The sequence below is a fragment of the Amborella trichopoda genome, chromosome 8, assembly GCF_054954075.1.
Source record: "Amborella trichopoda isolate Santa Cruz 75 chromosome 8, AtrichopodaSantaCruz75HAP2 v2.0, whole genome shotgun sequence".
NCBI lineage: Eukaryota > Viridiplantae > Streptophyta > Magnoliopsida > Amborellales > Amborellaceae > Amborella > Amborella trichopoda.
In genome coordinates this window covers 1288626-1314290 of record NC_142343.1, presented here as the reverse complement: position 1 = coordinate 1314290, position 25665 = coordinate 1288626, and the positions used below count along the sequence as shown (strand labels likewise).

The 25665-nt window shown below is 34.0% G+C and overlaps 2 protein-coding genes across 22 annotated transcripts; one reads left to right on the top strand and one right to left on the bottom strand.

The window, feature by feature from the left end:
* Nucleotides 1-2720: 2720 nt before the first annotated feature.
* Nucleotides 2721-13706, top strand: LOC18437894 (DNA replication factor CDC6B). Of its 21 annotated transcripts, none has more exons than XM_088873174.1 (18): nt 2721-3210; nt 3913-4018; nt 4151-4371; nt 4827-4901; nt 5043-5152; nt 5631-5737; nt 5995-6054; nt 6686-6759; nt 7158-7208; nt 9433-9560; nt 10771-10820; nt 11226-11361; nt 11562-11651; nt 12133-12195; nt 12303-12398; nt 12504-12593; nt 12747-12884; nt 13416-13706. In XM_088873174.1, exons 1-10 carry the CDS (start codon nt 2932-2934, stop codon nt 9445-9447), a joined length of 1098 nt encoding a protein of 365 aa, XP_088729300.1. In that variant the 5' UTR covers nt 2721-2931; the 3' UTR covers nt 9448-9560; nt 10771-10820; nt 11226-11361; nt 11562-11651; nt 12133-12195; nt 12303-12398; nt 12504-12593; nt 12747-12884; nt 13416-13706. The 21 variants fall into 21 exon arrangements, with proteins under 21 accessions (XP_088729300.1, XP_088729296.1, XP_088729294.1 ...); XM_088873170.1 differs by having other exon boundaries at nt 9325-9560; XM_088873168.1 differs by having other exon boundaries at nt 9325-9560; nt 10730-10820; nt 13022-13706.
* Nucleotides 13707-16121: 2415 nt separating this feature from the next.
* On the bottom strand, nt 16122-20949 carry LOC18437895 (large ribosomal subunit protein uL10). The gene is made up of 5 exons (XM_006848093.3): nt 20412-20949; nt 20172-20240; nt 17821-17919; nt 16635-17027; nt 16122-16548 (listed from the first exon to the last, which is right to left on the bottom strand). Exons 1-5 carry the CDS (start codon nt 20667-20669, stop codon nt 16399-16401), a joined length of 969 nt encoding a protein of 322 aa, XP_006848156.1. The 5' UTR covers nt 20670-20949; the 3' UTR covers nt 16122-16398.
* Between the last annotated feature and the right edge of the window lie 4716 nt (nt 20950-25665).

Genomic DNA, 25665 nt, shown 5'->3' with positions numbered 1-25665 from the left:
TATTAAATGACCGCTGCTACAAGCAGTAAAATATCGATTGCTTCTTATTGAATTCAGGGAATTGCATGAAAGTAGGTTTCTCCAAATTCAGGGTCAAAGAGCTTCATAAAATGTCTCGGTGGAAAAAAAAAAGATCCCACTTAGTCAAATTATGATTATAAGAAATAGTGATAATTTTTTATCTCAATTCGACGATACATGATTTTAGTTGATGTCGTCATTGATTCTTCCAATAAACTTACTTTTATGAACGTGAAATATATTGAATTATTCGGTTCGAACTGGAATTGTCAATTAACGTAAATGTTTACTCGAGACAATAATTGATTGTGATCAGGCCAGATAGATTGCCTCGTCGATGCGGGTTGTGTCTCGTTCAAGATTCATCCAACGAAATACCGTTTATTAATCCCACTTATTTGTTTTTTACTTGCTTTTTATTTTTTATTTTTTATTGAGTTATATTTATTAGTTCATGTATTGTTATAGAGTTTTATTCCATTATCTGATGGCCAAAAGTGATTGTGATTTTTATGCACCAAAAAATTATAATCACATTGCACATCTAAAGGTGGTAGAACAGTCAAATATGAGCGTTACATGCTAAAATTTAAAGGGTACGGTTTGTATATAGCCTAGGCTCTAAACAATCAAATCAGAACTTATCTTCAAATAGTATCGCCAAATGTGGATTCAATATTGGAAATCTTTGTGATAGCCTTAAAATACATTTTCATCTTTATTTATAAAGTTTAAAGCTTAAAAAATAACGTAGATCGACAAATCTATTAATACTTTAAATTTTTGAAAACTAACGATCAAAAAATGCGTCTACACTATTTCCAAAACTTGAAATCCATTTTTTTCTGATGTTCATGCATCTTGACGATGAGATGATCAATTTGAGATATTTGGATATCAAAACAACTTCTTCTAGTGAAATTTTTTAGGGAGGCTCAAATTTGATTGTTTAGAGCATCGGCTCTATATAAACTTTGCCCAAATTTACATTACTTCTATTCCATTTTTTATCAAAAAAAAAAAAATAGAATGGATGGAAGTGTAAGCCCACACAGTTGGGTCATTTTAGTTGGGGAATGCCTCTAGATGAGTGACTAAAAATATTGAAATGGGGCCGTGGATCCTTGGATCCGTCTCCAACTAGTTTCAGCTTGGGCGATTTTTAAGTCGAACATGACAATATACTATGTAAATTTTTGTAAACTGATAAATAAGGAATAAGGTGATTCCGAGTTTCTCGAATCAGAAGTACATACGTTTTGTTCATGATCAGAATCGGATGGTCAATTTTCAATTTACTGTTTTTTATTTTAGGGTAGTTAATTTATCGCTTTGAACACGAAAGAATGGGAAGTGTGAAAATCAAAATAGATTTTTTTGTATACTTGGTCTTATAGGAGGTCTCTCCATTTGCCACTTGCAAAATGTATCGCACTCTGATTAATGTCAGAAAATAACAAAAAAAAAAAATTATATAAAGCCTAGATCAAAGTAGAACGTCACCTCAAAACTTTGTCGAAATTTGTTGTTTTGGTATGAAAAATCCATCACATGGATCATATTGAGCTCGATAGTTTTTTATATAGAAAAAGGGCGATTTAAAGCCCTAAAAGAGTATATTATGACATATTATTTGTAATTACATTTTCAAGTTCTTTAGTCTATAATCGCGGGTGAAAATATATCTTTAGACTATCACAAGAGTTTACCGGCCCCAAAATTGAAATATGTGAGAGATTTTTAAGGGGCAACTTCATAGCATCAAGCTAATGCCTTATTATAACCGCACCGGAAGACTATATACTACAAGATGAGCATACTTTACATTTGAGAAAATACACAACAATATCATATATTTATTGTTCGAGAAGGTATGATCACCTTTACTGGTTAGATATGATATCAAATATTACAAATTACAATAAATAGCATATTATACATTATTAATATCATCATCAAAATCTTTTATTAACTAATTAAGGTCGGTTACATGAAGGGTTTGCCATTCTGCTCTATCAAGAGTGATACCTTCAATGATGTCATAAATTTTCATATTTTTTATTACTATTTTCAATCATGTATTTTTGAGCCTACTTTTTGCCTCTATTAAGCATTTCACTTAAACTAATTCGCACTTATTAATAAGTATTATACTTGGTTTGCGTTACACATGTCCAACCCACTTAGGTCCACTCTCTTTCATCTTATCGTCTATTGATGTCACACTTAAATCTTACCAAATATATTCATTTTGAATTCTGTCCCTTCTTGTCTTGCCGCTCATTTATCTCAATATCTTATTCGTTATGTTTATTCTATAGATATATTGTTTTTTAACTACTAACATTCCACTTCATAGAGCAAAGCTCGTCTTACAACTACCATATGAAACTTGCCTTTCAGCTTCATTGACAATCACATAAAAAACTGGTTGCGTATCTTCACTTCATCCACCTGTAAGTGCGATTTCTTCCTCAATCTCTCCATATTCTACATTTAAGAAATATACAATTTTGGTGCAGGATGTGAAATTGCAGTGCGATGACTCGCTATCAGCTCAACCACCAAATTTTAAATCCTACGCTCAGAAAGAGTGACTGCAAATTTGTGACCTTACCAACAGTCAATGGTCTTGCAATTTCATTTACTCTAAACCAGTGAAATTTATTTCGTCGCTGCATCCGAAATCACCTGAAATTTCATTTCCAAACCGAAATCTCGGTGGTCTCACGTAATCAGCCTGCGAAAAAAAACTGGCGCGAAACCACAGCGGCCAAGAGAGCTAGCCTTCCCGCCAAAAATTCCCACCACCCCTTTTCTTGTCATTTTCTTTTTCAGAGGCCAAGAGAACGCTTCTTTATCACAGCGAGAGTCCAAACCCTAACCCTAATTTCCATCAACTCTCTCATCATGGGCAGGAAGAAGAGCGAGAAGGCGTCCCATTCTCTCTCTAGATGCGATCAATTTCTCTCTCCAGGCATCGCTTCTCCTGAATCATGTGAAAGATCGACCAGCAATGGTGGAAAGCCCTGCAACGAATCAGAGACCTCGCCGAAATGCAAGAGAGAAGCGGAGAAGTCTTCATATCAAGGGCCTTCTCCAAAGCGTCGTGCCTGTGTTCAAGAGAAGCAAGGATCGCCTCTGAAAAGAGGAATGGAGAATCCAATTAAGCAAAATGGCCACGAAAATGTCAGTTCCTTTTCCCCCTCTCACTACATTTATCTCTCTCTATTCCCATTTCTTCTACGTTTATATCTCTAGTTGTTTAGCACATTGGTTTATGCCTGCAACTCGAGAGGTTGGGCAAAGAGCTCTGTAACCCTGTGGCGTCCGCCTGAATTCTATATCGAGCAAAACGGCCACAAAGAGTAGTTATCTCTCTCTCTTTCTCTACATTCATCTCTCTCTCTCGCTCCTCATTTCTTCTGCAATTCTCTCCACTCTACATTTCTATCTGTACATACACTCTCTCTCTAAATCTCTCTCTTCTGCATTTATTCTACAAAATTGCTACGAAAATGTTAATTCCTGCTCAATTAAGCCAAATGGCCATGGAAATGTTATTTCCCTTCCTATTTCCCTCTCTCTCTCTTTACATTTATCTCTCTCTCTCTCTATTCCTTCTAGATTTCTCTCTCTACTTGTCCATTACCTGGGTTTGTGCCTGCAGCTCAAGAGTTTCGGCAAAAAGCACCATAATACCGTGGTGTGGACCTGAACCCTATATTATGGTGGATTCAACTGTCCGAGTTTTGATCTTTTGATACCGCTCTTTTTTTTGTATGTTTATTGATTGAAGATTCAGTGTTTGTTTTGTAATGCAAACATTATATGCATTCTTCATCTCAATTATTTAATATTGACTTTGCATACATAAAAATTGGTTTTCAGCAGGGATGTCACAGAGTTCCTGATGCCAGATTCTCAGTTTTGCCTAAATCCCCTCGGAAAAAGCTCTCTAATCTCTTTCCTCAAACACCAAATTGGAATCCCAAAGGTATGTTTGGGGTTCCCTTTTTATTTTTATCAATTTTCTTTTGACTTTACCTTTGGGATAATATTATCAGTTTTGGATTGAATTTTCCAATATTGTTTTTGCTTTTAATCTATATTTCTTGTTGGGTTTCAGATCCTGCTCAGCTGCAGTTGGTGAAGACAGCACTTCATGTATCTATGGCACCCGGTTTGATGATTTGTAGAGAAGAAGAGCAGGATAAAATATTTGGGTTTTGTCAGGATTGCATAAACCAGGAGAAGGCTGGGAGCCTTTATATATCCGGGTGTCCTGGTACTGGAAAAACCCTTTTAATGGAGAAAATGAAGGACCTTTCTGGTGTTTGGGCAAAAGATGTAATATAATTACCCTCTCTATTAATGTTTTTTGTTTCTTTTCCTCTATTTTTTCTTTATGAGATATTAAATTAAGTGTTTGAGAAGAATGTGAATAAAAAGCAAAACATTTCTACAACGTAACACTCTAATATGGGGTTGACATTGTCACCAGTTGGGTGGCCCAATTCCAAATTCCATGAAACCATCAAAGATACAATGCTATTAGAGAAAGTTGGATGTTTATGCTTTTCACATTTTATATTGCCAATATGAAGATGAATGTCATGCTCTTATTAATAATTAATATTAATGGACTGTTACTTTCCCTTGATATTTTAAGTTTCAGGAATGTCTATGCAGGCTTTAAACAACTGTCCTGATATTTCTACGTATTTGCTTATGGTTTTTGTCTTTTGAATTGTAAGTGATATCCTCACATAGGCTAACAGGTGGTTCTTCTGGAATTTGACCAGGCTGGACATTCTCCTCCTGATCTGTTTGCTATAAACTGCACTTCGCTTGCAAAAACCTCTGATATTTTCAATAAGGTAATGTTCTGAATGTTTTTTTGGGGCAGGTCATTGGTTGTGATGTGGTATGTTTATCTTGTCTGTTCTTTTATTAATGTGACCTTCATACAATATAACTAGGACGTCCCTTCATGACTTCTGTTGGGGCTCTTCTAGCAGATACTTGATAAACATCAAGGGAGAAAGAAGCTTAATAGCAGTTGCTCACCTCTCCAACAACTTCAGAAGTTATTTTCTTCCAAGCAAAATTCTTCTGCTGGGAAAATGATGTAAGATTATTTCCCCTTGCATTTTTCACCTATATATTGAGTTTATGAACCTCAGACTGTTTAATAATTGTTGAGAAAATTTTAGAACATTACATGGCACAACGGCTGAGATTGCGTAGGTCGTCCAGAAATCTGAAATTATCTGACATTTCAAGAGAATACATGGTACCCTTATTCCCCTGGTTTGGTTGGTGTTCTAAAGACTGAACTCTGGTGAAATAATCAATATAATAAAACTGGAGAGTCCAACAACAGTTTGATAATTGAAGTTAGTGAACCAATTTATATGCAGGTGTTCCAGGTATTGTCCTGATATTTTCATCAATCTTTCTCTGTTGTGCATAGATGAGCACAGTTGCTACCTTTTCCTCTCAAGCTAGAATTGATGCTTTACAGATGCCACTGATCAATTTAAGACATTCATTTTTTCTTTATGCCAAATTTCTACTAGCTGTCTGATCACATTTTCTTATGGAAGGTTGATGATTATTGATGAGATGGACTATTTAATCACAAGAGACCGATCTGTGCTTCATGATCTTTTCATGCTCACTACTTTGCCATTCTCCAGATGCATATTAATAGGTATGATGGTTGAGTTCCGAAAGAAAATTTAATAGTTAATGGGTATCATGATTGAGTTCTTAAAGAAAATTTAACAGGAATTATACAGTCAATTGAGTGATAGATCTGGTTCCAGCTATCATGTGGTACTTATTAGGTATTCAAATAATGTCATAAAAGAGCCTTAAATATTCTGGGGTGAAAGGGATTCTAGGAAGGCTATATCTTATGAGTAACTTGTCGTTGGGTGTCAACAACTAAACCTTCTTCTTGTGCAGGAATAGCAAATGCTTTGGACTTAACAGATCGGTTTCTTCCCAAACTGAATTCTTTGAACTGTGGGTATACTTCTCCATAACTTCATATATATATACGCTCACGTAGATGTAGGTGCAGGCTTGCTCTTCTCTTTTACCAATATGAATGTACGATATATGAAACTACTTCAGTGAAGCCCTAGGGAAAGCATGCCACAATGCATTGAAAATACACTAGGGGAAGAATTCTATAATCCACAATAGTATGATGTACAGTAATCCAAAGGGATATCCAACGTCGAATTTTGGTGACAGATGGTGGAGACTACTCGTGCCTCTGAGAATGTTTTGTTGGGTCTCACAGTAATAGATCTCCATTGTCCATAATTCCAAATGGATGATGAATATCCTTTAGAGCACTGTACTGTATAATGTTATGGATTGCATATACATTTCCAAATACATGATTCCTGAATTGCATTCTATGTGGTATGAAATCTCACTGATAACCTCAAATTGATGAGAAAACAGAGAAGTGAAACCTTGTGGTCAAGATTAGATGAATGTCAGTTTGCATCTAGGACTTGGCATATCATGTAAATCATAACAAAGGCTGCGATATATGGACATGCCATAAATGATTTCTTCTATTTTTTTTGGATGTTGGTGAATTAAAAAGTTCTCACTGCAATCTGCATATCAATTTTGCCAGGCAAGCCTGCTGTGGTTACATTTCGAGCTTATTCTAAAGATCAGATACTCAAGATTCTTCAACAGAGGCTCATGGTAGTCCTTTTCCTCAATAGTTATTCTTTTATTATAATTTTTATTTATCACTGTGATGAACATTTGTTGCTTCTTTAGCTTCTATAAATAGCTTTCACTCGAGATGTGATGGCTTTCATATCAAAACCTAGTTTCCTTATTTTAACTTACGTAATTAAACTAGGACTGACCTCAAGGCATAGGTGGCCAGAGTGGCGGGTGCCACAACATGACATCTTGAGTTCCATACTTACTACGGGTAGGGAACTGATTCCCCACTTAACTACCCAAAAAAAAAAACTGAGTTCGCGATAATTTTTGTGAAGCCTTATGACTAACTTCTGAAACTTTTCAGTTCACAGAACAACGGAAGAAATTTGCATATGTGTTGGTTTTAACTTTATTTTTTTTCCTTACAGGCTTTCCCCTATACTGTTTTCCAACCACAGGCTTTGGAACTTTGTGCAAGAGTGAGTTTACTTTTTATATTTTGTTACACTTTTAAGTTTTACATATTTGCATTCTATATCCCTGGATGATTTCATATTTGTCACATTGTGATTCTTTTTGGTTGTAATATGTCACACCCCAAGAATTTACAATACTGATATTCTTGAGATGTGACAGTCCAAAACATATATACATCTCTTGATAGGACAAATTTACAGTGGCGAGGTCTTACAAAGTAAATAAAGAAAGTTAGCACAGCAACAATATCTTCCAAGGTTGATCTTGACTAGCACTCAAAATGAATCCGCAGTTATCTTGAAAAAAATGTTTACCATAGTTTGATGAGTTTGGCTACTCAGTAAGTGATCATCATAATCCTAAAAATAATCATGGTTGAAAGATATCAATATTTTAAAAAAAGAGATCTATTAACAGAAATGCATCAACAGTTTCACTTTCAATAAATGCATAATTAAGTATAATCCGAATAATTGAAATGCATATAACATTTTAACGGCAGTGCATAATTCGAAGGATTTCACAAAATACCCTACTGGCGTCCCAAGTAGGTCATTTATATACCCCATCAACGTCCTGATGGGTCCACTTAATCCCTATCGTCGTTCCAGATAGGTCCACTTAATCCCTGCAGGTCCACTTATACGTCACCGGTGTACCGGATGAGTCCACTTAATCCCTATCGGCATCCCGGATAGGTCCACTTATACCTCATCAGCAAACCAGATGAGTCCACTTGCATACTTAAATTATTCTAAATCTCTTTAAACATTCGAAAGCAGCAAATATCATGTACTCAACATATCACTGAAATCATTAAGATGAATCTCACTTATACCATTAATAACAGTCACTTTCAATAACATTTCAACCAATCAAATATTTTGGGCTCAAATTTAGAAAGGTAGCAGTTCGTAAAGACATTCTAGCATAATTGCCAATCTAATATGTATAGAAAAACTCTTATAGAAATTCAAGAATACGGAATTATCACAATTTATGAGATGTTAATTTGCAAATAAACATTTCACAACAATGTTATAATCAAATGCAAAAATATCATTTTTCAGATAATAAGGCAAGCATTTGCACATGAAATTCACAATGTCTAAATATTTAAAAACAGTAGAAAGAAATCTCACAATTTTACTAAAAGCAAAAATATCACATTTATTTCTAATAATTTGATAGTATCTAAAATTTTCTAACAATAGACAAGAAAAATAAATAAATTTATTTTTCTAAGAATTTACAGCATTTAAAATTTATAACATAGATAAAATATCACAATTTTTATTAAAAAGATTATTTTTCAAGATAATGAGGTCAGGTGCGCATGAAATTTATCGCGCTTAAAATTCATGATAATAAGTAGAAATAATTATTTCATTTTATTTTTAAAAAGAATGAATTATTTTTCGAGATAATGAGGCCACTTACACACAAAACTTATAAAATAAAGATCCTGGACGAAAATATCACTATTTATTAAAAACAGACTATTTTTCAGGAAGACGATGTCACTTACACACAAATGTTTGAGACGGAGCTTCCGATAAAAATTCGGCTCGAGAGAGGAGTTCATTGTGTTTCGACCAGAGAGAGAGATCTCAAAATTTTCTATGGTGGGAGTCCTCACCTCCCCTATTTAAATTCTTATAACATATTATTATATTATTTTATTAGGCTCCACCTCATACTTGAGGTGTCGCGTTAAAAGTCCGTTTTTAACATATGAAAACCACGTCCACTAAAGGACGTGGCAAAGCAGCAAGCATCAGCTTAAACCAGGTAAAAACTTTTGAAAATAGTGATGGTCCTTAAGGACGATCATGCTCATACGAACCATCACCTATTTAAAAGTATCTTTTCTCCTTTTTTTTTGTTTTTTGTTTTTTGAAATTTTAAGATTGTTACATAATATCTATAGATTTTACATATAAGAGGTGAACGCAATGGATGCAAACCTCACCCATTCCAATAGATTTCATAAATAAGAGGTGAACGCAATGGATGCAAACCTCACACATTCCAAATTCTTGGAAGAATTTTAATATTTTACGTTCTTATTATATTTTCTCACTGTGCAATCATATTCTGGGATTCATGGATGGAAAGGAATTGGAGAACTCTCATGGTGTGATGTCAAGCAGTATGGTGCTCAAAAGACAGGATAACTACATAATCCATCATTTCTATGGAGCTAACCAGGACCTAGTTTTGTAGCATTGGGATGACTGACTTTGGCCCAAGGAGGTGGTGATCTGGATCACGACTGAGGACTCTAAAACTAAATATTGATGGTATCTCACTAGGAGCACAAGCCTTTTGGAAGCAAGAGCTCTTAAGGAACGGTAAAGGCTCGACAGTAATGATTAAAAGTTGCTTTTCATACTAAAGCATGTGTGTGGGTTAAGTTATCAAAGGTTACTATCCATGAGCTCATCTAAATAAGCTAAAAGATGCAGTATGATTCTCCATTTATGCACCAATCAAACTGACATAAATTTATGACAATAATTATAACTTAACTAAATAAACTTGTAATGTCATGATACTGCCCACTAATTTCTACAATTTAAAAAATGTCACTTGTGTGCCTGTGTGCATGCAATAACATATATGTTTCACGTATGTTGCATGCAGGCCTGCCTGCATGCATGTATATGTGTGTGTGCATTTATATGTGTCTATGTTTATATGATTTGTGTATCATGTTTGATTATATAAGCATGTATGCATCTGCATGTGTGTGTGAAACTTAATTCATCCTAGAACACTCAAAATGACAATTCAAAGCTGGTCAACATGTACATGCATGTCGACCAGCTGATCAAGGAGAAACTGGTTGTTTCCAATATAAGACCCATGAACCGAAAGCATTTGCTTTGACTAAACAATGGAAGCTTCGAATTTTGAGCACAAGAGCAATTTTATTCAGGGGATCATCTATGTTATGCATATCTCTTTAAGTTTTTCTTTCTCTGGGTAGTCAAGCTATAGGATTGGAACTTGGGATGCAATGTCTCAGTGTCAGTACCTTAACAGATCAAGACCCACCTTGTATCCTTTTTGTTAAGTTTGCAACATGGAAATGAGGTTCTAAGTGGTATTTGGAATACATTTGTATGTTATTTGAGCCTTAGTACATCTATATATTATTATTTGAGTGTAAATACCTTGTATTTGTATATTCAGTGGATTGTTTTTCTTTCTCAAGCAAGAACATTGGATTTTAATCACTTATACCTACCTTCAAATATGTTTTTATTTTTGTTATATCTGCAAATTGCACATTCATACTTATTTTGCAAGTTTTCTTCCTGTAGTTGTTTAGGAGTATTTGTTGACCGACAGCTTTCATATCCTTGTATCAGTATCTTTGTTTCAGTATGTTGAATGGGCTATAAAGAAGGTTTATGTAGCTTTGTTGTAAATCGAACTTCCAACTTTGAAATATGTACCATTGCAAATTAATTTAATGAGACACTTTTATAGTTCGCAATTTAATATATGTATGCAGGACTTGAATGCTTTATAACTTACTTCTTGGGCTTGTACTAGAAAGTTGCAGCTGCATCTGGAGATATGAGAAAGGCTCTTCATTCCTGCTGGTAAGTTACTTCTGTTTTGGTGAACAATCCTTAATTGCATATTTTGTTCTCTCTTATTTCCTAAATGATTTTTGTCTATTCTTATTTTTGGTGTTATTGAAGTGTATATGACCCAAAGAGTTGAGTCAAACTTTTGTTGAGTTGACATTTGGGTCTTGAGTCCATGAACTGTTATATAGTCAGGTCTTGCTTTGTTAATGCTTCGGAATCAATTTCTTATGATAATCATCATTGCCCTTTCCATCTGTTGTCTAATGTTTGATATGATAATTGAATCTTGAAAATATCTATCTACTTAGTCAATGTATTCTTATAATTTTCTATGCATTCAAAATATCATTACTTCAGTTCTGCGGTCCTTTTTGGCATTTCATTTTTGTTTTATACCGTTTTGTTATGTGGCAGGGGTGCCATTGAGATGCTAGAGGCAGAGTTGAGGGAATCCATATCAAATCTAAGTTCGTTCTCAAATGAGAAGCCTTTGGTTGTTCAACCGGTTGCTCGTGCTCGTGAAAGCTTAACAGAACAGGAAATTAACATTGTAAGTGATAGCATATCAACAAAAAATGGTGATAGATAGGAAACATACAAACTGGGGATGGTTGGATATTGATGAAGAATGTTGTGTTGTTATGTATCCAAAACTTATATGTTTTGTGTAGTTTCAGTAATTAGGTTTTCTTCTTCGGCATCATGCTCATTAATTATCTTTCTAATACTTGCTACTAATACTTCTTGCAGGTGAGAATTGACCATATGGTCAATGCCTTGTCAAAAATGTTCAAGTCAATAATTGTGGACACTATTCAATCTCTTCCACAGCACCAACAGGTGAGTTTGCTATCATGCCAGCAGCCTAATTTAATTTGGATTTTCATAGGCAACATTATGGTTTGGAATTATCATCTCTCTCTCTCTCTCTCTCTCTCTCTCTCTCTCTCTCTCTGTGACAAACACAAACACACGCACATAGACATGTTTTATTTGTCTGCCGAGAAGAGAAAAGGAAAATATTCTACTGCTGAAAATCAAGTAGTTGTGCTATTAAAGTTTTAAAAATATTTAACAAGGCTTATTTTGATGAACTGACATCTGAAACACTTGAGCCTGTCGGATCACTGGTTTTAAGCTAAAATATTCTGTTTTATCTTATAAATAATGACAAGGCCCTTGGATTTATACTGGTCTTCAATTTAGCCCTTGTTTTTATTTGGATATCAGATGTCATATCTTGTGTTTAGATTAAGTATAAAATTATAAATGCTATTTCTTTTGGTTGTTGATTACTTTTCATTGAGTCATCACTGTGCAGATCATCCTATGCTCTTCTGTGAAGCTTTTTCGCCAAGGAAACAAGGATACCACTCTTGGCAAGGTGTTTTCTCTTCCCAAGATTTGTAACTGATGCCGCTATAAATGCTTCATCTTCATTATCTTAATTACTCACGAGATTCAGATAAGTAACTTGTTTCCTGCATACAGCTTAACAAATTCTACTCAGACTTCTGTAAATCAGCCCTAATCCATCCGGCCAGCATGACCGAGTTTTCAAACATGTGCAGAGTGCTTAATGACCAGGTCTTAAATTTTTTTAAAAAGCCTTAGCTTCTACTGTTTCCATATACCATGCCTCATTTCTTGAGATACTTTTGATCTGAATAAGTTTTACTATAACTTATACAGGGACTCTTAAAATTGGGTCAGTCTCGTGAAGACAGACTCCGGAGAGTTGCATTAAAAGTTGACGAAGCAGACATAACTTTTGCATTGCAGGTGATGCACATGAGAAATACCATTGATTTATTTGATGTCATAACTCATGCTTGTTGGTTTTTGTTTCTCATTGGTGTCTTTTGCTTGAGTCTCTTGGATCAGTATATTTTGCTAATATATCTGTTACCGGGCAAATGTCATTTGTGATAACAGGGTATCCGATTCTTCCGTAACTGCCTTCAGTAGCGTGAGAGTTCTCAAACATTTTCATCTCTTCCATACTCAGAACTGAACCTACAATGGGTTCTGCTCCTATGCCATCCTCCAAGGAGACTTTGCTCTTGCAAAAAGGTGTTATTCCCACTTACATTTACCCTTACCATTTAATCAATGAAACATTACAAAAACACAGTTATAAACCTCAATTTAGCAGTTTGATGGTTGGTAATGCCATGTTATTTAATGCTTTTTTTTATTTTTATGGCTAGTATTAATATTGAAGAATGAAGAAGAAAGGAATGAAAGATTAAGGATGGTATGAAAGACAAGTATAGGGAATAATGCACAGCTATTGAAGAGGCCAGCCATGATTCTTGCATTTCAAAAATATTACCAATGTTGGCAAAGATATGTTAGAATTATTGTTGTGGTTCATTAGTACCATCTCTCTCTCTCTCCATTTTTATTGTTTGTAACACACCTATTTCTTCTCATGTAAGTTGAATATTAAATCTGAGAATCATTATTTTATCTTTTGAGAGTGTGGATTATTCAGTCCTTTGTGATAATAAGAGAATTATATTCTAGACTGTAGATTTTTTTCTCTATAACCTGCTTATCTCTTAATGTTGTTGAACTCCCACAAACGTTGGTGAACCTCAGTCATCCTGGGATGCAGACCCTCATTCATCAAGGAACGGGTTTCAGAAGCTTGATGAGCGTGCACTCAAAAAATGGTGAGAGCATACAGATCTGAGGCTCAATTTATCATGTATAGATGCTTCATCAAATGATGGATTGTATATTATGAGACCATTTACTTTTGGTCTAAGGATGCCATAATTATTTTTAGTTATTGGATGTGAAATCCAATGATGGAAGTATGTCATAGTTTTTTAGAAATTCTATTTAGGATATTATGTCCAATCAATGACACATTTTCAATCTCCCAAATTCAGATCCTAACGGTTTATAATGATTGTGACCTCTTTGTATAAAAAATAAACGGGATTGCCTATAAAGAGACCATTTATCTTTTATATAGGGTCACAATTACACTTCTCTTAAATTTTAAAATGGGTAGTGATTTCGTGCAATAGTTGTATCATAAAATCACATTTCTAAAAAATCATATTTGTAGTATTTATAGGATTTAAAATTTTGCACTTTTCATTGCAATAATCAATCTAAACAAAAAAAAAACCGAACTAATTTGTACTCTATATATGGTCAAAATGAGCCTTTCAACAATGAATCTAGAGTCCATTGATGTATTTCAAGATCTAGATCTTTATGAATTCGAATTTTTTTTTTTTAATATTATTAATTTAATGATAATAAAATTATCTTAAACAATTGAAAAGAAAAAAGATCATTCTAAGGCTTAATTTAAGCATCTTACCAAAATGGATGTCTTATATTAATGGGGCTAAAAAAATACATTTTAGGTTGTGTTTTCAAATTTTTTTTTTTTGTGATTGTTCATTAGAATGAGAAGAATGTATATTTTGGATCAAACAAATGGCCTTAACATAGTTTTTGAAAGTTGTTGCATGAAATCAATGACCATTGTTGAATAAGTACAAAGTTCTCAAAATTTTTCGAATTTCATGATTCACTCTAAACCATCCAATTTGACCTTTAATGAGTGGGAATAGTTGTGACCTTTTTGTACAAAAGATAAATAATATTTTTACAGACAATCTTAAAATAATTAGTCTCATTGTATAGTTTTCCTTTATTAAAAAAATCAAATAGCCAATTATGGTTTTAACATTGGGATTGGACACTATAGTGGTGTTTGCCACCTCATGTCGCAGTCTCGTACTCAATCATCCTCCTGCTTGTATGATATGGGGTCAGGGTGGGGTCGTGACAATTATGATACTATTTATCAATGTTACAAAGTGGTCACAATCATTCTTTAAGTTACTTACCATTAGATGTCAAATTTAATGGTTTGGGGTGCTACGAAGTTCAATAATATAATATATATATATATGGGTGTGGTTTGTATACAGCCTAGGTTCCAAACAATCAAATTAGAGCCTACATTCAAATAGTATCGAGAAATGTAGTTTCAATATTGGAAATCTTTGTGATATCCTTAAAAGATTATATATATATATATATATATATATATATATATATATATAGCAATGATTCAATGCAACAGTTGTATCATAGTATAATACAACACTTTTAAAAAACCGTGTTTGTGGTATTTGTATAACCTCAAATTTTGCACACGCTCTTCATCTTAATACTCAATCTCCCAAAAAACAAAAGTTCAACTTGAATCTTAGATATAGTCAAAATGAGTCCCTTCCAAAAATAAATCTAGACCATTCATCTAGTGAATTTCAAGATATTAGCCTTTATAAACTCAATCATTTTTTCTTTTAATATTGTTCATCTAATGATAATAAACCCATCGAAAAAAATTGGAAATAAAAAAATCCTTTATAAGGTATAGATCTAAGCATCTCACCAAAATGAATGGCCTATATTAATTGGGCTAAAAAAATATTTTTTAAATTGTATTTTCAAATGTTTCTTTTTTTACGATTGTTCATTAAAATGAAAAAAATATATATTTTAAAATTTGGATCAAACAAATATCCATAAAATGGTTTTTTAAAGTTGTTACATCATATTACTATACAACAATTGTATAAAATCATTGCTTATATATATATATATATATAAAAAAAATCTTTCCAACGCTTAAATGCGAAAATGAACTGATTTTGTCTTCCCTCGTCATCACACGATCACTGAGATGATTAATTAGAGCCTCAACTCTACATAAATTTTTTTATATATATTATATACACCATCCAATTTTTCACATGTTCATAGATCTACTTGATTTTAACCATTTTTTAAATAGATATGAAAATAAATTTATAGATAATCCTAAAAATTTTTAACAACAAAATTATATATTACGATAAAATTTGAAAATGCGCCTTAATTGGATTGTTTAAGGTTGCAAGACAAAAGTATAAAAAAATAAATAAATTACAGTTACAAGCAAGCTGTAATCACCTACGATGGTTGGTGAACCCCTCTTGCGCCAAGGCATCAGCCTCGGAGTAACCCTCCCCATAACAGAGAAAAGCTCGATCAAGAGAATAAGAGAGGGTCCTTTTTCGAATGGTTGACGCCGTTCTAAGTTCTCCACTATTTCCCCCAAAACTAACAGCACTACCTACGTAGAGGGATTAAGAATAAAGAGTATTGAGATCTCCAAAAGGACTCGAGAGAGAATCTGCCTTTCTACATATGAGAGGGAGAGTCAAACCATTCTTTTCGAGTCTCAGCATGCTCAAATCATGGCGAGGAGAGTGAGAGTCGCAACCATTATTTTTGAGTCTCAAAATTGAATCCATGCTCATGATAAAAAGATTCTACTTGAGTTCCTATAATTTCCTTGGCAACTAAAAGTATTTAGAAACCAAACTGAACCAAAAGAAATCAAATGCCAAAAAATATAGCTAAGTGTCCTCATCCTCTAATATCTCAATAACTCCAAAACGGCAGTGAAACTCGAAGGCCAAGATGCATAATAACAGTCCAAGGCAAATTCTAAACCTCATAAAAAAACCCATTTGCAATATGAGAGTCAGTGATGTGTATTCGCTCAGTCGAAAAGACTGAAGCCCATATCATCATCAGATTCCTCAGCAGGTTCTTCCTTCTTCTCTTCCACTGGGGCAGCTCCACCGGCAGGTGCTGAAGCAGCAGCCTCAGAAGCGACGGGGGCGGCTGCAACTGCAAACTTGGTTGGATCCTGCATCATATCAATCATCAAATACATTAGCGAGAGCACAAGCGACGAAATAAAATAAAGGAAGACCAAGTTAATATCCCTTATACCTTGAGGTACTCCTTCACTTGCTCAGCCTGTGCGAAGGTATAATCAGTGGCAACAGCAATTGCCAAGGCATTCTTGTAGCCATTGATGAACATATGAGGTGCAGCTGCCAAAGTAGGGTAAGAGATGGACAGGGACAATGCAGTCACCATGGAAACACCAATGTCAAACTTCTCGATAAGATCTTCCTCCGTCAGGTCAAGAACCTCAGGGCTAAAGACTGAGCCATTGTCATAGACAGAGAGGACCACAAGCCCATACGAGAAGGGCCTGATACCAAGCTTCGCGAGCAAGGCAGCCTCAGAGGAACCCACCTTCTCCCCCTTCTTGATGAGCTCGACAGGGGTGATGATTTCAACAGTTCCCTTGTTAATTTTTGTGGGAATGTTGAGAACCTGATACGAGAAAATAGCATTTTTCAATTACATCGCAAAAATATATAAAGAGAAAGTGGCATTTTTCAATACATCGCATAAATACAATCAGCATTTTAAACCTTGGGCTGATAAAGGGACTCGCTGGGGCCCCCAGCCTATTTCAGGAGGGTTGACTTATCCAAGCCTTAAAAAGTTTTAACAAGAACTTGAGATCCAGTTAGACAGGTTAGATCCAAAGGTTTTTCACTCAGATTCAGCACGATATAGAATTGCTTGAGTCCAAGACATACTCAGAATTTTAAACACTATATGTGACAGGCGAGAAGGGAAAGTAAGCATATATACGATGAGCGACAAAAAGAAGTATGTTATATATAGTTCAATGAAACCATTAAACATGGTAACTTTGTGTCATAACCATCCCTGTGAAATTAACAATTGGCCATGGACAGATAGTCAGACCACCAGCCTCACCATCCATTGTTTCATGGGGCTACATGACCCCAAATGGATTATGAGTTTTCATATCATAGGATAATGTGACAAGGGAAAGTATGCATGAACATGATGAGGAAGAAAGGAAAGTACACAAATATAATAAGGAATAAAAGTCGGTGTGATCAACTCTAATGAACCATGGATCGAGTCCACCGGGGTCAAGACCATCAAATGTAATGGTCAATGGGTGATGGACTGAGACTGAAAGCAACCCTATCCATCACAATTCATTATTTCCTTGGGGAGTAATGATTCCCATGGAATTATAATTTACATAATATAAAAGTAATAGGGAAAAGATTTGTCCAAGTACCTGGAAGAAAGAAGTTTGAGAGGGATCCAATCCTGTGTTGCCAGGTGGAACAACAACATCGATAGGCGCAACCAATCCAACACGAGCAGGGGCCCCAACCTGATCACATAGAGGATTTACAACAAATTAATGTAGAACCAAGAAATGATGCATCATCAATAAAAATGATATTAAATTAACAGGCTTGGAGTCCATAGAACAATTGGTAGTTGTGAATGAGGTCTAAAACTACCAAAACATTCTACTTTCACACCCCCTGGGGTTAACCTATTCATAAGGACCTCATAACACAATCAGATAATAATCTTGTGAAGCCGTTATTTGACTACTGAAGAACATCCAATGGATCATTTTGCTCATAAATCATCATATATATGGTCAAGTGATCATGGCCAAAAATAAAGATTCAAACTTAGGGTTAAAATCAATAGCCCTGACTTATTGTCAATAATCAATATCCTCAAGTTCAAACACAATCAATTGAACCTAATAGGAAATCCATTTCAACAAATCCATTCATTAGAATAAGAGGAAAAAATTCACATTACTAACATGTCATATTAATGCTACCAATTAAAATACATAGTAATATACATTGTTAAACAAAACCACATATCTACCACAAACATTTTCTTGCATTTTCAATCAATTATCTTCCATGTTATGCAGTGTTCGCCTACTCGGGTGGACTTCCAAGTACTTGGGTTTGCCAACCTGACGAACCCGAGCATCCCCAAGTTGAATGTCCCACTCAGGGATCTTAAAAACATCAAAACATATATATAAAAAAATTCAAAAAATAAGGACTTTATTTGTATTATGTTTTTTTTTGTTTTATATCATTTTGGCAAAGATTGGAAAGTTTTTTGGCTATGAATACTTTTTACATTTTCCCATCTTTTGGGATCATTTCTAAAATACCAATTGATTTTTTCAAAATTAAAAATTTCACTACTTTTTTTAGCCTCATTTAGATGCTCTTTGTTTAATTTCACTTCAAATATATTTTTCCTATTTTTGGTATTTTTATTTGTTTAAACACTTTTTAGCTAGGCCAGAACTCAGGCCGAGTAATCGGCATGGGCACTGGCTGAATACCCAGGCTGAATCATTGTTTTGAACACTTGTTATGAACCAAGGTATCAAGGATATGCATGATACTTATGAATAATTGTAATAAATTAAAAAAAAAACAATAAATCAAAACAGATATTGAAAATCAAATTCAAAAAAGAACACAGAAATGTAGTTTCAACTGTTTGTAAGATAAAACAGAATACCCAGTCCACAACAAAGCCAAAGACACAAAATTGCCAAACAGCACTACTCCATACCGAAAGAATAATAGAGGTCTAAACATGATCATATCCTCAAATGAATGTCTGTATCATCATTTAAACATCCAATATTTAGGCACTTATCTGGTCTTTCTGGGAGGTTAACATGATCACCACACAGCATGGGACTAATGTGAAAAGTATGAATGTCATTTTTTTAACCTTTTATTGTTCGTAGGTTTTAGAATGACATTTTCATCTGACCTTTGGTATTTCAAATACCATATTTCTGAGACTACAGCAAAAATTTGAAAGTGTTTTTCGTCATTGGGAGTTCATCGAGTAACATTTTCCTCAGATTTATTGGCACTTCAACTACTTCTTAATCACTGCTTTCATTCAAATATGCCTTTGGGTCTCCATCTAAATTTTAGATAATTAACATTCACATACTCATATATCCAATAAATGTCATATATGCAATGGCCAAGAGTGGAAGTGTTGGTTCAGAGCTCGCAACTCGAATTCTACATGAAATTCACACAACGTCCAAGTAAATATGGGAAAGAAAATTTATAATATCGAGCAGTATGAAACTTATCTAGTAGTATCAGACCTTAGCAAAACAGGAAAAACAAGCATCTTTCATGACACATAGCATTCATTATTCATAGCAATTTCATCTGAAATTAGACAGATCTTGAACTCAAACTACCTATATTAAATTTAATCAATTGATCACTGAAATATCAAACCAGGCTCCGAAATATCAATAATATCATTAAAAACTCCTAAATTTTGGACAAAACTACTATTTTTTAGTTTCCAACCAATTCAAAACATTACAGTCAACATACCTAAGAACTTCATTTTTACGCCTTTACAAAAATTGATTGGAGGAAATTTTACACCTAAGAATTTCAGTTTTAGAAGTTAAAAAGAATTGATTGGAGGAAATTTTACAAGAAGCACTAAAAATTCTATTAAACCTCATGAACTTCATTTTCTGCACATTAAACAGGAATGAGATAAACAAAAACAAAAATAATGAAAATAAGATCTTCATTGCTATACCTTGTATTTAGCAACCTCTTCACTGACTTCCTTCAAATCACCCTTAGTGAAGATCAGGCCTACGTTTCCCTGGTTAGAAAAACCAGAAACCATAAAAATAAGCAAAAATTGAAGAAAAAACAATTATAAAGCAACAGGAGCTCATAAAACTTAGAGATCATAACAGGACGAAGAATACAACACCTAAAAAACAAAAAATGGATGAAAATCAAATAGTGATGATTGAAACTTAGCGCTTACAACAAGGAGAGGAATAAGGTTCAGGAAAGCATTGTTGCCTGTCTTCTCAGTATGAAGCCTGATGGTCCTCTTCATCATTGTGTTCTTCCCCATTAAAACCACTGAATCACCTCGAAGACCCTTGCGAATATTTTGCAACTGGTTCGATCCCACATTGTCAGCAGCAACAATCAAAACCTGACTGTACTGATCCAATAATTGACAAAGCTTTTGATCATAAGCGACCTTCTTCTCAGCCTTCGAAGTCTTCACAGCCATCTCAAAATAGCGAAAAAAAAAGCCCTAAAGTACCAAAAGTGACAATAGATACAGATCTATCTTTGAGGTCGAAAATGGAGAGTCAAAACTGAAGAAAACCGTAAGATTTACAGGAAATGAAGAAGGAGAAGCCTACAAATTCTACAAACCCTTAGATTTGTTAGAATAAGTAGAGGGCCAAGACAAAGGGGCCTTTGTCAAGGCGGACTGCCAATGCCGTCTCTTTAACCTCTCACTCTTTCTCTCTCTATCTAAAACCCTAAGCTCCAATGAAAGCCCTGCAACTGTTACGGTCCGAGTCCATTTATATACTATTGGTGCGGCAAAAGATGGGATACTAGAAAATCAAAACCCTAGATCCAAGGGTTGAAATTTATCCATCTGGATGTTTAACTTGATTGATCATGAGATAGAGGATACGAGAGCCTCTCACACCCATGGACCTTCAAGTTCTACACAAATGAGTGTGTTCAATTTAATAGTGTTTTATTGAGTTTTACGTACATGAGTGTGGGAGGGTTTCACAAGGCCATTTTTCATTAAAATAATATTGATATTTGTTAAAAGAATTTATATACAAAGCGGAATAAAAATCCATCATTAAACTAAAAAATAGGTTCATATTATAAAGAAGGATATAATCTTTTTTTTTTTTTTTATTTGGCCTCGATCTAATGTTTCTAACATTGGATTTCATCATAACTCTTTTCCATTACATCCCCCACCATCCCATTAAAAAGTCTTTTGTTGGTTTTACCATTTTAGTCTCGATTTGATGTTTCAAACATTGAATTGATATTCAGATTTAAAAGCCCCAAATTTTCTTTTTTTTTTTTTGTCAAATTTCATTCGCTCTCTCACTCTAAACTTTTGTCTCTCGCTCCCTCACTTTGCCTATGTGAACCCACCCTGCTGTCTAGGCTCCTCCCTCCTTTTGAACCTAACACCCTGGCCTGCATTTGTTGTTGATGAAGGACTAGGGTTTAAGGATTGAAGGTTTAGGGCCTTAAGATTTAAGTATATATGTGGAGAGAGAGACGATCTTGTGGCCACAGGGAAAGAGAAGGTGGGTTTACAAAGACAAAACGAGGGAGAGAGTAACAAAAGTCTTAAAAGAGAGAAATTTACTGACAGCACGAAAGATAGGGGAAAACCTAAATATCGGTTTGATGTTTAAAACATCGAACTGGGCTTAAAACAAAAAAAAAAAAATTGACACAATTTCATATGAGACTTCATGGGACCACAGGGGAGTTAACAGGAAGGGGTTCGGTTCAATGTTATAAATATTGAACGGAGGGCAAAACTGATGGGCGTTCCATCATTCTTGGTAATATCAACCAAATTTTTTGGCCAATCCGTTATAACGAACCTTTTACTTCGGTTCGTGCGTGAATTTATTTATTTGTTAAAGGGGATTGCACCCTATAAGACCACTTACCAGTTACTAAATTTCACATCTAATGGCCAAAAATGATTGTAACACATTTGTTAAAGGGGATTGCACCCTATAAAATGGGATTTTTAAAGATATTGTATTTGGAGGGTTGCTACGATGGTTGTTTCCTAACCATGTAATTAAATAATGATTACAAATAATATTTTATTTTTAAGAACTTTCACATATCTCTACACACATAATTCATATTTTCATAAAGGCCTAGTTGGGAATAAGCCCAAAGTAATGCCGATGGTTAGTGATTGTAACAAAAAATATTTTGATAGGGTTGCATTCTTAGTTTAAAACAAAATAAAGCCCCGATTACAGTTCTAGCATTAGAAAATCTTAAAATCAATCATCTCAACCTTAACCAATATGGACGTGAAAGAAGTTTTGAATTTTAAGCCTAAAAAATAGTGTATATTATATAGCTCATAATCTAAATCATCCTTTTTGCCTTAAAAATTAGTGTTCACAAATCCACAAGATTTGTACCATTTTTGAGCTTTGAATGTCATAGTCGGCATTGAAAATCGATTTTTGACCTATCATGGAGGTTTCCGATGCTCAAAGTACTTTTTAGATGAGGATTTCAAGTGAAGTTTTACTTTGTTTTCATAAAGCTAGATGAGGATTTCAAGTGAAGTTTTACTTTGTTTTCATAAAGCTCAAGCTTTATAGAAAATGCATCTATTTCTAAAAATTCAATAACTTATACTCCTTTTTTTTCATTGTCTAGCGACAAGAATTAAACTTTAGATATAAGATTGCTAACGTCAACAGCTAACTACTCCAACCCAGGCCCGATTCATGAGATACATATGTCTTTGGTACCCAATTTGACTTTTTTTTTATAAGAGAAGTAACAATAACTGCATTCTCTATTAATCTCTCTAAATTAGTGAATAATAATACCTTTATTGTTTAATAAAAGCATGCACTTTTAATAGATACAAGCCTCTTTTATTCGTGATAATTATTCACTTAAGGATATGGTTAGTATGTGGCCAAGCCCCCACATGTATAAAAAGCGGGTTTGGCAATAAATATATTTTTTAAATATAATTGTATCTTAATTTTTAAAGAATATATAATTTTAACATGGGATCATGAATATTAAAAATAAATCAATTTTAAAAATGATAAATAATAATTATATTAAGAAGACATTTGAATCGTTAGTTACAATTGTTTTAGATAGTAGTTACAATTGTTTAGATAGAGTACCTATTTCCATCCATCTTTAAGAAAGATGCTTTATACCTCTGAATCACAAAATGTACAAATGCGATCCAACCCGCATGAAACATTTGTTATTTATTTAATAATGTAGTGCTTTTTGGTCAAATCTACCTATTTATTGGGGATAAATTTCTTTCTCATTTATAAATGAGATTTTTGTTTTAAGAATCATAGACGTATTTCAGATGTCATTTATTTCTTAATTCTGTCTCTTGTGTTTTAATTGTTATTTTAATACAAGGTCTTATGGATCATTTGAGTGAATCAGGCTCGATCGATTTAGAGGCCAAATCGGGTGATCTAGCCAAAATACATAACAAAAAAAAAAGGAAGATAAATTAAAGAGATTAGGTTAGCTTCTCAATTCAAATAGCATATTTGATATGCTTGAAAAAAAAAAAAATGTCCCAAGGTTGAACACACAACGCCCAATTTTTGGAAGAATAGATATTTGAAGTACTCAAATTTCAATTACTTTGGTATTTGAAAACATTCACCTAGTAATTCTTAGTTGGATCACAAAAAAGAAAAAAAAAAAATCCCAAAAGTATCTCTTTTGCCGGAGAGAGTACATGTACACTACGATCCAATGAGATCAAGCATGTAATTAAGATACATCATTTTTGTTTGTATAATATTCAATAAATCTCTTAGAGTGCCACAAATGGTACGCATGTTACCCAAGTTCATGTCCGATGGCCAAAGTGATTGCATCTTGTTGTATTCAAATTAACGATCCTATTGTAACTTTTTCAATTTAAATAAGCTTGTGTAGCATGTCCTGCACGAGCATATTGTGTACTTGTCCCTTCGGATGAAATAATCAGTTAGGAGGCATTATTGTGTGTGAAAACTTGGGGATCCACTAAACCTCAAGATGATTATTTTCAAAAAGGAAATAAAAGATTTTGGGTTCTTGAACACTTAGATTTGACTTTCTAAAAATTAAACTATCGTTTGTACAATCTTAAGACGCTTTTTTTCTTTAGGAAATATAAAATGCATTGAAGTTTTCATTTTGGTTGTAAGGAATTGTGAGCATCTTGTATAAAAGGTAAATGGTCTCATTCTATACAATACCTTTTATCAAAGGGGTGCAGTTTGTATGGAGCCGAGGCTCTAAACATTCAAAGTAAAACACACCTTCAAATGGTGTTGAGAAATGTGATTTCAATATTGGAAATCTTTGTGATAACCTTAAAATATACTTTCATCTTCAAAAAATAGTATAGATCGAGCAGATCTATAAAAACTTGAAAATCTTGAAAATTGACCGTCTAAAAATGTGTTACAAGATGTGAAATTCATTTTTTTCTCATGTCCATTCTTTGATATCGATATAATCAATTTGAAGATATTTGAGCATCAAACCTCTTATAGTGAAATTTTCGAAGTGGGCTCTATTTTGAATATTTAGAGCCTCGGCTCTATATAAAGTTTTTCCTTTATCAAATCACCTATCAATTGTTTAATTTATCACCCTTTATCAGACTAGACCAACAAAACATCAACTACTAACGCATCGACTGGCTTTTTGGAATTAAAACAAAGGAAAAAGGGAAAATTATGTCACCACCAGGTGAAATTTATAGGTTATTTTGGATGAAAATACTTCTCTTAGTCAAGCACGATGTTTTCAAGCCGGCTTGACTCTTAAAGGGCGACACCGACCGCAACAGAAGTTTGCTCAAAACCAAAATAAACTCGATTTTTTTGTATTTGATTGAGAGGAGCATTTATATTTAAATAACCTAAAAAATTCACCCAGACGGCCAGTGCAAAGGGACAGAGTAATAAGGCTTATGGTATTCAATTGTCTAGAAAATTCAAGGTGGATGGATATATGTAATTTTCCTAAGAAAAAATAAAACATTAAACAGCTGATCACTAAGGTGAGTTTGATAGAATTACTTTTCTTTTTCTTAATGTTGCTCTACATCCCCAAATTTTGGGACCTAAAAGTACTTCCCAAATGCAATTTACCCAAGGTAATGAATGGAAGAAATGCTCCTGCGGGAGCATAAAATATTTAACACCTAAATTTGGCCATTTCACGTTGTTGCTTTTATGCAGTGAAAATCATGCAATATACATCTTTCAGCTTGATTTCAGAAATGTAAAGATTTATCATCTTGCAACGTACCTATATAATTATTAGAATTTCTCACAATGACATCTTCAAAGCATGACATTGTATCTGTTACATGGACCAGAGTCCTTGATCATGCAAGAGCGCACACATTGCACATAAATAAGTTCCCAACCTCACTCACTCAAGAGAGAGAGAGAGAGAGAGAGAGAGAGAGAGCACCC

What these genes read in the sequence shown, in the direction of transcription:
- LOC18437894 (XM_088873163.1), top strand. Translation starts at nt 2,932, where the DNA reads ATGGGCAGGAAGAAGAGCGAGAAGGCGTCCCATTCTCTCTCTAGATGC. An exon ending in AGCAAAATGGCCACGAAAAT is followed by an intron (nt 3,211 to 3,912) that starts GTCAGTTCCTTT and finishes ATTGGTTTTCAG; the next exon opens with CAGGGATGTCACAGAGTTCC. An exon ending in GCAGAGTGCTTAATGACCAG is followed by an intron (nt 12,399 to 12,503) that starts GTCTTAAATTTT and finishes TAACTTATACAG; the next exon opens with GGACTCTTAAAATTGGGTCA.
- LOC18437895 (XM_006848093.3), bottom strand. Translation starts at nt 20,669, where the DNA reads ATGGCTGTGAAGACTTCGAAGGCTGAGAAGAAGGTCGCTTATGATCAA. An exon ending in ACCTTATTCCTCTCCTTGTT is followed by an intron (nt 20,241 to 20,411) that starts GTAAGCGCTAAG and finishes TTTTCTAACCAG; the next exon opens with GGAAACGTAGGCCTGATCTT. An exon ending in AAGTGAAGGAGTACCTCAAG is followed by an intron (nt 16,549 to 16,634) that starts GTATAAGGGATA and finishes GATATGATGCAG; the next exon opens with GATCCAACCAAGTTTGCAGT.